We start from the raw sequence: 12,289 nt of genomic DNA on the forward strand, positions 1-12,289 counted from the left end.
TATGTTTTGGACAGAACTTGCCTTAACACACTCTTTTCTCTTATGTATCTATAGGAGCACAGCGCAGAGAAAGGTGGAGGCAGCCAGGTGCTGTCGGAGCCGTCTCGGATCAGCCGGCTGGAGAGACAGGCCCACGACTTCCTCAATGCTGTGTTACACAGAAAGGTAAAACACACACACACGTACATTTGTCCGTAATTTCATTATCTTTTATAACGTATTAATTGTATAGTATGTCGAAAAAAAACGAAAGTAATAATAAAAAGTGAATGAATGAATTAGGATATTTTATAGTGATGTCATATTATAGCATGTCTGAAAAAAGTCATCAAAAGTTGCAGTATGATGTCCCATAATAATTTCACATATGCAAACTCGTTAATACGAAGGAATAAAAAAAGAAAAGTCCTATAAGGGCATAAAATATCAGAATGTATAAAATATTTCAGACATTAATTGCGTTCAATTATTTTCCAGTAAGTTTCTTTTATGAAACCAGACCATTTAGGACTTGAAAGCTCTCTATTACATTTCATTATTATTAATATTAATGAAATGGACCAGTGTGGGATTGCTTTTAGAGAATATATATGTCCTCTTAATTTTTAACAAAACCAAACAGTGTTGTCAAATCTTCTTGTCATTTTTCTGATTCCAAAAACATGTTGAGTAAACGTTTTCTTGTACGTCTTATCTCTATGTTCTTCAATGTCTGCACTTTGAAACATTATGCATGAGGCACATGTTGAAGACTTCACTAAACTTAATCAGGTCTCTGTTAGAGAATGATATTTTAAGTTGTGTGTCTTCTGCCTAAGTATGCCAATTAGCAGAGTTGGGATAAAAAGGGGACCAGGGATCGACTCCTGAGGGACACCACATTTAACTTTTACAAAGTTTTAAAATTGGAGCAAAAAGACTATTCCGCCCTCAAGGTAGACCCCAAATCGGTTAAGATCTGGGCCAGAGAGGCCGACCCACTTTTCCGACCTTTACTCAAAGTGCCGTCATTACAAAGAGAGGCCATGTGGGAAACTCTTAGGAAGGTTATTTAACACAGTGGAGATTTGAGGGCAAGTAACTCATGCTGAATTTAGGAAGGTTTAAAAAAGTGTGGAAGAGTACACCCTTCACTAGGAGAAACAGCATGCTACCAGACATAACAATAATACATGAACACAGCAAAATCCATTTACAAATTGGACACTAACAGCAACTCGGGGCTGGGATTTAAAAAAAAAGGGGATAAAATAGGCATAAGTCTCACATTTTGATATTTAAGTAGAAATTGCACCTTAGTTGATGCAAAACTACAGCAAGCTTCAGCCAAGATTGGGCTGACTACCCTTTATCTGGGAGACACTTCCATAAATATTGTTTAAGAGGTGTTGATTCAACTTGAGGATTTGTAGGATGTAGTTTGTGGTGCTTTTTGAATGTACTTCATTATACAGAGTCAGACATACTGTGGTTGTGAGTAAGGTAGTCGTCTACCAATCAGAGGGTCACTAGTCTAGATTGAAGTGTCCTCAGACTAAATACTAATCTACAATGTGTAGGCATGGCTAATAGTGTAGATAAGTCTCTTTGGATTTTGGATAGAAAGTGTCAACTGAATGTCATTTATTGATGTATATTTGAAGATGTTTTTTTCCTGGTCGGAGGGAGAGAGGAAGCAGAGGCCTGTCAAATCAATGGCCAGCCTTAATCAATGTCGCCTCCTGTAGAGATGTTGCTTAAAGACAGATACACCATCACACAGGCCAGGGCACTAGACAAACATACCATAAATACAGACAATCACTATTATAGTAATGTTTACAGTGTTTTAAGCTGTATTAAAACTCAGAAGTGGTCACAGACGTAGTCTAACAACTCATAATCTTTGCTTTTTACCTGCCAATATGAATCTAATGTGCAATGGAGCAACGTTTTTCAAAATCAAGCTTTGTCACACATGAAAGTATATTTGGCTAGCAACATGTACAGTTAAAGTTGTAGGCATGTGCAATGATGCTGGCCAATGCTACTGTATACACTGTTGAAATCACTGCACTACACTTGCCTGATCTGATCCTCTCTCTTGCTGATTGGAAGTTAAAACTCCCTTGAAAACCTGCCCAAAATGATTATGCTTTGCTTAGGGCAAACATACTTTCTAAAGCAGTTTCCTCTCTCGGTGGAATCTAGAATTCCTGAACCTCTCGCGGAAATGTTTCTGGAAAAGGTGCAGCTGTGAAACCACTCTGCTTTGTTATATTGAGGCGAGGCCATTTGTGTACCTATGCAGAAACCTATAGCGTTACACAACGGCCATTCCTATCAAGCAAAAACACAGGGTTTCCCCAGGAGATTTCTCAAAATCAAAATGTTGCTGTGTGATTAGATTAGCAAACTAACTCACTCCTGTTTGAGTGTTGCAGAGATAGCACATAGTGTATCCAGTAAAAGTATTTGTTGAATCAGCTAAATGTTATTGGGGTCTTTGACGCCACACAAAAGTCACGCGTACAGTTTGTTTTACACTTTAAAGGTCCCATGTCATGCTTTTCTGGTTATCACCCGTCCCCTTGTGTTATGAAGGTTTTTCTGCATGTAAACGGTCTGCAGAGTCACAAACCCTCAAAGTGCACCCTGTAGCGAGTACAACTCTAACACAGAGAAGACCTGTCTGTGCTGCCCCAGAACGCCTCGTTGGACATTTCTCTTTTTCCATTGTTTGCTTCCTGGGTTCTGTGACGTGTGAACTCCCACATCAACAACAAATGACCGGATTGGCCCAAATGGACCAATCCGCGGAGCCCCTCACACACCAGGATCCCTTGGCTAACTAACAGGGAGTCCCATTGACTTGCATAGAGCTCCCTGAACGTTGGTAATAGACGAGTTGGGATGGCGGAGAAATGCTCTCCGCAGACCCATTCTCACAGCGTTATAATAAACCTTTTTCTTTCTCAATATCAAGCCACACTTATTGTTTTTACTTCGGCTGTGAGTGTGTGTGCTCAGGATGAGTTTCGCTGTGTCTCTCTGTATCGCCGACCCGGAAACCTGTCCGCTCCTCGCAGCAAAGAGCCTCGCAACGTCCCGACCAATCAGAGCACACTGGGCTCACAGGGAGGGGGGGGGGCAGGAGCTCCAACAAGCCATTTAGGACAGAGTGAATACACATACTATACAGAGATGCTGTATGAAACCAATGTGAGTTTGGAAAATTGAACAATGTAAATCTATTCTAGTCGACCTCAACAGTGGAATTATAATTAGTAGAAATGACCATGACACGGGACCTTTAAGCTCCTTTACTGCCATGTCAACAAGATACTTTCAGTGTTAGGGATAACACTCTGCCATGTTTAGGTGAAGAAGTCAACTAACATTAATGAGGGATTAAGAAATTAATCACAAACAACATCTGGCAACAACACCTACGTACCACCTAACGGAAATCAAAGCTTATACCACACACTGGAATAATACAACCGCTTTGGTTGCTAATGGATTTTGTTAAACATTACACATAGTTTGTAGTGTTTTCCTAGTCATTGTAGCGGACTGCTTAGCAAGTCTGACATAAAACAGGAAACTGTCATAAGGTACAATATATTTGTATTCATAAAAATTGGACATGAACCTTCAAACTTGAAAAAATAATATTATTTTAAAGGTCTCCTATTATACTGTTTTTCATCAATATATCACAGGTCTCAGATATATCCAGAGCCTGTCTCTGATTGGCTGAAACACCAAACAGATCATTGCAGCATTACCCATAATCCCCTCTGTTTCAGCCCTGTTTCCAAAGTGATGATTCTCTGTCTGTTACTTTAGATGAAAATAAGGAGCCCCTCCCCACGCCCCTCTGAGAGACATTTGGTTACAAAGAACTCAATGGTGCTCTAGGAGGAGATTCAGGTGATAAGGTGGGGGGGGGGGGGGGGGTTACCTTGGTTGCTGATTGGCTAATGGTCTCACTGAGACCTGGATTACTCCATCCAACACATCCACCCCAGCAGCTCTCTCCACTGCATATTCCTTCTCCCATACACCCAGACCCACTGGCAGAGGAGGGTGGCACTGGTCTCCTGCTCTCTCCCAAATGGAGCTTTTCCCTCTTCAAGCTACCCTAACTTCACTCCTTCCACCTTTGAATTCCATGCCGTCACAGTAAACCCATCCTATACAGTTAACCATTGTTGTTCTCTACCGTCCACCAGGCGCCTTGGGGGACTTCTTGGAGGAATTAGATCATCTCCTCTCACACATCCCTGAAACTGGCCCTCCCGCTGTACTTCTCGGAGACTTCAACCTCCAGATGGGGAAGATAGACGAACTAACATCTCTGTTAACCGCCTTTGCTTTCTCACTCTCTCCGTCCCCACCGACTCATAAAGCTGGCAATGTCCTTGATCTCATATTCTCAAGGAACTGCGCTACTTCTAACCTCTCTGTAAACCCGCTCCACACATCCGATCACTTCTTCATTTCATTCTCTCTATCCCTTTCCAAACATAACAAACTCATCTCTTCCCATCCTACACTTGTCCGCCGTAACCTTCGCTCCCTCTCTCCCTCTACCTTTGCCTCGTCGGTGCTCTCAGCCCTCCCTTCCTCTGATTCGTTCCAACTACTGCCCTCCAAACTCTGCTGCAGAAACTCTCCTCTCTACTCTCTCATCCACTCTGGACTCGCTCTGTCCTCTGACATCTCGGCAGGCTCGTCAGTCCCCTCCGGCTCCCTGGCTAAATGATGCACTGCGTGCTAATAGAACCGTCCTTAGGGCAGCAGAGCGGAAATGGTGGAAATCCAAACACCGTGACGACCTCCTAACCTATCAAGCTCTCCTCTCCTCTTTCTCTGCTTCGATCTCTCAGGCAAAAAGCACTTTCTTTCAAGATAAGATCCAATCTTCCTATTCCAATCCTAAAAAACTATTTTCCATCTTCTCCACCCTCTTGGACCCTCCAAAAGCTCCTCCCCCCTCCTCACTTCTGTCAAGCGACTTTGTTACCCACTTTGAAAAAAAGGTTAATGATATTCGCTCTTCTTTTTCTGACTCACCTTTACTCACCGCTGGGTCACCAGACCTTCCTTCCACCAACACACTAACCTCCTTTTCCCCTCTCTCTCCAAGTGAGGTTCTTACCCTCATTACCTCTGCCCGCCCTACCACCTGTCCTCTGGACCCTATCCCTTCAAAACCTCCTTCAGACTATCGCTCCTGATATGCTACCGTTTCTCACCCATTTCATCAACACTTCTCTAACTTCTGGTCACTTTCCAAACAGTCTCAAGGAGGCAAGAGTAAACCCTCTCCTAAAGAAACCCACTCTCAACCCGTCTGATGTTATAAAACTACAGGCCTGTCTCTCTCCTCCCGTTCCTGTCTAAATCACTTGAACGCGCTGTCTTTAAACAACTCTCCTGTTATCTCAATCAGAACAACCTTCTGGATCCGCACCAGTCTGGTTTCAAGGCAGGTCACTCCACAGAAACTGCTCTCATTGCTGTCACGGAGGAACTGCACACTGCCAAAACTGCATCCCCTCTCCTCTGTCATCATCCTGTTGGACCTGTCTGCTGCATTCGACACGGTGAATCATCAGATCCTCCTTCGCACTCTCCAAAAACTTGGAGTTTCTGGCTCTGCACTTTCCCTCCTCACCTCATACCTGAAAGACCGTACCTACAGGGTGACTTGGAGAGGGTCTGAGTCCGACCCTTGTCAATTAACTACGGGGGTCCCTCAGGGCTCTGTTCTTGGTCCCCTCCTCTTCTCCTTGTACACAAACTCGCTCGGATCAGTCATTAGCCCGCATGGTTTTTCTTACCACTGCTACGCTGACGACACCCAATTAATTCTGTCCTTTCCCCGCTCAGAGACCCAGGTCGTCGCACGCATCTCTGCTTGTCTAGCTGACATCTCTCAGTGGATGTCTGCTCACCACCTCAAGCTCAACCTTGACAAGACTGAGCTGCTCTTCCTCCCGGGAAAAGATTGTCCAACTCTTGACCTGACAATCAACATCGGCACCTCAGTTGTTTCCCCCGACTCAGACTGCAAGGAATCTGGGTGTGACCCTAGATAACAACCTGTCCTTCACTGCAAACATCGCTGCTACAACCCGCTGCTGCAGATACACGCTTTACAACATCAGGAAGATACGTCCCCAGCTGACTCAGAAAGCGACTCAGGTTCTGGTCCAGGCTCTCGTCATCTCACGCCTAGACTACTGCAACTCCCTCCTGGCTGGTCTACCTGCATGTGCCATCCGACCTCTGCAGCTCATCCAGAATGCAGCGGCTCGTCTGGTTTTCAACCTTCCTAAATTCTCCCACACCACTCCGCTCCTCCGCTCCCTTCACTGGCTTCCGGTAACTGCTAGAATCCACTTCAAGACACTGGTACTTGCTTACCGTGCTGCGAATGGATCTGGCCCTTCATACATCCAGGACATGGTTAAACCGTACACCCCAGCGCGTGCACTACGCTCTGCATCAGCCAAACGACTCGTTGCGCCCCTCGCTGCGAGGGGGACCCAAGTTCCCATCGGCGGAAAACACGTGGGTTTGCTATCCTGGCTCCAAGATGGTGGAATGAGCTCCCCATTGACATCAGGACGGCAGATAGCTTGCACATCTTCCGGCGCAAACTGAAAACTCATCTCTTTCGACTCCACTTCGAGCGTTAGAACGATTAACGAAGCACTTTTATACCAATAAAGGACTGGATTACCTAAAGCCAGTTGAGTAGCACTTGAAATGTTTGGCTCTATGAAACCTGATATACTTATATGATTCTGTTTTCTTCAAGGTTGTGTCTTCCTGGTCTAATGTACTTATTGTAAGTCGCTTTGGACAAAAGCGTCAGCTAAATGCAATGTAATGTAATGTAATGGTTACACAAGACAAAACATCGTTATGACATCATAAAGTGGCCAAAATCTGATCAGCTCATTTTCAGACAGGTTTTTATAAAAATGGATCAAAAAGAGAGAGAATCTTTGTTCCTGAAAACTTTCAGAGTCTCTTTCCACAGAGGGGACACATGTTGATGTAGAAGAGACATGAAGAAGAGGGGACACATGTTGATGTAGAAGAGACATGGAGAAGAGGGGACACATGTTGATGTAGAAGAGACATGAAGAAGAGGGGACACATGTTGATGAAGAAGAGAAATGAAGAAGAGGGGACACATGTTGATGTAGAAAGAGACATGAAGAAGAGGGGACACATGTTGATGTAGAAGAGACATGAAGAAGAGGGGACACATGTTGATGTAGAAGAGACATGAAGAAGAGGGGACACATGTTGATGTAGAAGAGACATGAAGAAGAGGGGACACATGTTGATGAAGAAGAGACATGAAGAAAAGGGGGACAACATGTTGATGTAGAAGAGACATGAAGAAGAGGGGACACATGTTGATGTAGAAGAGACATGGAGAAGAGGGGACACATGTTGATGTAGAAGAGACATGAAGAAGAGGGGACACATGTTGATGAAGAAGAGACATGAAGAAGAGGGGACACATGTTGATGTAAAGGGGACATGAAGAAGAGGGGACACATGTTGATGTAGAAGAGACATGAAGAAGAGGGGACACATGTTGATGTAGAAGAGACATGAAGAAGAGGGGACACATGTTGATGAAGAAGAGACATGAAGAAGAGGGGACACATGTTGATGTAGAAGAGACATGAAGAAGAGGGGACACATGTTGATGAAGAAGAGACATGGAGAAGAGGGGACACATGTTGATGTAGAAGAGACATGAAGAAGAGGGGACACATGTTGATGTAGAAGAGACATGAAGAAGAGGGGACACATGTTGATGTAGAAGAGACATGAAGAAGAGGGGACACATGTTGATGTAGAAGAGACATGAAGAAGAGGGGACACATGTTGATGTAGAAGAGACATGAAGAAGAGGGGACACATGTTGATGAAGAAGAGACATGAAGAAGAGGGGACACATGTTGATGTAGAAGAGACATGAAGAAGAGGGGACACATGTTGATGTAGAAGAGACATGAAGAAGAGGGGACACATGTTGATGAAGAAGAGACATGAAGAAGAGGGGACACATGTTGATGTAGAAGAGACATGAAGAAGAGGGGACACATGTTGATGTAGAAGAGACATGAATAAGAAGGGACACATGTTGATGTGGAAGAGACATGAAGAAGAGGGGACACATGTTGATGTAGAAGAGACATGGAGAAGAGGGGACACATGTTGATGTAGAAGAGACATGAAGAAGAGGGGACACATGTTGATGTAGAAGAGACATGGAGAAGAGGGGACACATGTTGATGTAGAAGAGACATGAAGAAGAGGGGACACATGTTGATGTAGAAGAGACATGGAGAAGAGGGGACACATGTTGATGTAGAAGAGACATGAAGAAGAGGGGACACATGTTGATGTAGAGGAGACATGAAGAAGAGGGGACACATGTGATGTAGAAGAGACATGAAGAAGAGGGGACACATGTTGATGTAGAAGAGACATGAAGAAGAGGGGACACATGTTGATGTAGAAGAGACATGAAGAAGAGGGGACACATGTTGATGTAGAAGAGACATGAAGAAGAGGGGACACATGTTGATGTAGAAGAGACATGGAGAAGAGGGGACACATGTTGATGTAGAAGAGACATGAAGAAGAGGGGACACATGTTGATGTAGAAGAGACATGAAGAAGAGGGGACACGTGTTGATGTAGAAGAGACATGAAGAAGAGGGGACACATGTTGATGTAGAAGAGACATGAAGAAGAGGGGACACATGTTGATGTAGAAGAGACATGGAGAAGAGGGGACACATGTTGATGTAGAAGAGACATGGAGAAAGAGGGGACACATGTTGATGTAGAGGAGACATGAAGAAGAGGGGACACATGTTGATGTAGAAGAGACATGAAGAAGAGGGGACACATGTTGATGTAGAAGAGACATGAAGAAGAGGGGACACATGTTGATGAAGAAGAGACATGAAGAAGAGGGGACACATGTTGATGTAGAAGAGACATGAAGAAGAGGGGACACATGTTGATGTAGAAGAGACATGAAGAAAGAGGGGACACATGTTGATGTAGAAGAGACATGAAGAAGAGGGGACACATGTTGATGTAGAAGAGACATGGAGAAGAGGGGACACATGTTGATGTAGAAGAGACATGGAGAAGAGGGGACACATGTTGATGTAGAAGAGACATGAAGAAGAGGGGACACATGTTGATGTAGAAGAGACACGAAGAAGAGGGGACACATGTTGATGTGGAAGAGACACGAAGAAGAGGGGACACATGTTGATGTGGAAGAGACACGAAGAAGAGGGGACACATGTTGATGTAGAAGAGACACGAAGAAGAGGGGACACATGTTGATGTGGAAGAGACACGAAGAAGAGGGGACACATGATGATGTAGAAGAGACATGGAGAAGAGGGGACACATGTTGATGTAGAAGAGACATGAAGAAGAGGGGACACATGTTGATGTAGAAGAGACATGAAGAAGAGGGGACACATGTTGATGTAGAAGAGACATGAAGAAGAGGGGACACATGTTGATGTAGAAGAGACATGAAGAAGAGGGGACACATGTTGATGTAGAAGAGACATGGAGAAGAGGGGGACACATGTTGATGTAGAAGAGACATGGAGAAGAGGGGACACATGTTGATGTAGAAGAGACATGAAGAAGAGGGGACACATGTTGATGTAGAAGAGACACGAAGAAGAGGGGACACATGTTGATGTGGAAGAGACACGAAGAAGAGGGGACACATGTTGATGTGGAAGAGACACGAAGAAGAGGGGACACATGATGATGTGGAAGAGACACGAAGAAGAGGGGACACATGTTGATGTGGAAGAGACACGAAGAAGAGGGGACACATGTTGATGTGGAAGAGACACGAAGAAGAGGGGACACATGTTGATGTGGAAGAGACACGAAGAAGAGGGGACACATGTTGATGTGGAAGAGACACAAAGAAGAGGGGACACATGTTGATGTAGAAGAGACATGAAGAAGAGGGGACACATGTTGATGTAGAAGAGACATGGAGAAGAGGGGACACATGTTGATGTAGAAGAGACATGAAGAAGAGGGGACACATGTTGATGTGGAAGAGACACGAAGAAGAGGGGACACATGTTGATGTAGAAGAGACACGGAGAAGAGGGGACACATGTTGATGTAGAAGAGACACGAAGAAGAGGGGACACATGTTGATGTAGAAGAGACATGAAGAAGAGGGGACACATGTTGATGTAGAAGAGACATGAAGAAGAGGGGACACATGTTGATGTAGAAGAGACATGAAGAAGAGGGGACACATGTTGATGTAGAAGAGACATGAAGAAGAGGGGACACATGTTGATGTAGAAGAGACATGGAGAAGAGGGGACACATGTTGATGTAGAAGAGACATGGAGAAGAGGGGACACATGTTGATGTAGAAGAGACATGAGGAAGAGGGGACACATGTTGATGTAGAAGAGACACGAAGAAGAGGGGACACATGTTGATGTAGAAGAGACACGAAAAAGAGGGGACACATGTTGATGTAGAAGAGACATGAAGAAGAGGGGACACATGTTGATGTAGAAGAGACATGGAGAAGAGGGGACACATGTTGATGTAGAAGAGACATGGAGAAGAGGGGACACATGTTGATGTAGAAGAGACATGAAGAAGAGGGGACACATGTTGATGTAGAAGAGACATGAAGAAGAGGGGACACGTGTTGATTTAGAAGAGACATGAAGAAGAGGGGACACGTGTTGATGTAGAAGAGACATGAAGAAGAGGGGACACATATTGATGTAGAAGAGACATGAGGAAGAGGGGACACATGTTGATGTAGAAGAGACACGAAGAAGAGGGGACACATGTTGATGTAGAAGAGACACGAAAAAGAGGGGACACATGTTGATGTAGAAGAGACATGAAGAAGAGGGGACACATGTTGATGTAGAAGAGACATGAAGAGGGGACACATGTTGATGTAGAAGAGACATGAAGAAGAGGGGACACATGTTGATGTAGAAGAGGATTTTGCATAATAGGTGACCTTTAAGTTGTAGGTTTTTATTGAATATAGATTAAAGGTGTTTAGGGTTATATATATTGAAGGATATTTTCTTTATGTTATGATTAAAATATCTCATTGATAGATTGGACCTCAGTTTTCTTCCTGTGTTTGACATGGATTTGTTTAATCATCTGTAAAGCATTTTGTAATTGTGTGTCAACAGCACTGTTTATTTGTACATGGCTTAATATAATGAGCAGCAATGCGAACTCAAACTCAATGTGCGACACATACTGGTTTTAAAAATAGAGGCTTGGCATCGGACTTGTGAAAAATAACATCCATTGTTTTTAAAGTTTGCCTGAATAATTAGTCACACTTTTAAAAAAAACAAAGTGTCATCTATAATACAAGAGTTAAGGATGAAACTAAAGTAGAAAGCAAGCCAACAAGGATAATAAATCATTTAAAGAGGAATCATTACGAAGTCACCTTTTAGTCTTGAGCCAACACTCTCCAGAGCCTCAGGCTGCCGTTGGCCTTCGAGTGCCAAAAGTTCACAATAATAAGTACGACGGAGAAGTTTTAAGAGTATTTTTTCACACATTTATTTAATTTGTTCTTTTAGTTTGAGTTCACAATGTGAAGAAATGGCAATCGAGCTGTTAAACCCCTTCAACTTATACATCGAAATTCAGAAAAACTACACCATCCTTTGAAATATATGAAGAAATAGTGCAGAAAGCAGTTGTATAAGGCATGTTTGAAAACTGCATTAACGCTGATATTATTGTGCCTTACCCTTGCTCACTGGAGAGGATTAAGCGCAGTAGATAAAGTGCAGGACGTATATTATTTTTGGATTAATTCAGCATAGCTTCAGGATTATATTTTGGGGCTAATGTATTGTTTGGAGGATTTAGGGTTCGACGCATAAGAGAAACCAAATATACTATATGTGCCGGTTATAAAGAGATAAGTGCAGTTGATGTATCTGGGACAATGGCAGATTAATGCATCAATAACAAATGAGTGGCGCTGTTTTTCTCAATGGGAATTACCCGATGAGATGAATGAGTGTTTGATGTTTGTGTTGTCGCAGCAGGGGATAATTGGACGTTTGGTTTCTGTAATTCCTCCCAGACTCTCACTGGTCTCTTGGTAATTGTTGCACTTTGAAATTGTTCTTTTATTTATAATCGTTGTGTCACTGTGCTTGTGTTTTGATACAGCCCAAATGCTCTG

General features: G+C 43.5%; 1 protein-coding gene across 1 annotated transcript in view; it reads left to right on the plus strand.

The window, feature by feature from the left end:
• Positions 1 to 12,289, plus strand: part of lcor (ligand dependent nuclear receptor corepressor) — a 98,798-nt gene that overhangs the window by 68,522 nt on the left and 17,987 nt on the right. Inside the window, 1 exon segment of the mRNA XM_034197083.1 lies at positions 55 to 164. Within this exon segment, the coding sequence (XP_034052974.1) occupies positions 55 to 164 (110 nt within the window).

The sequence above is a fragment of the Gymnodraco acuticeps genome, unplaced genomic scaffold (genome assembly GCF_902827175.1).
Source record: "Gymnodraco acuticeps unplaced genomic scaffold, fGymAcu1.1, whole genome shotgun sequence".
Lineage (NCBI taxonomy): Eukaryota > Metazoa > Chordata > Actinopteri > Perciformes > Bathydraconidae > Gymnodraco > Gymnodraco acuticeps.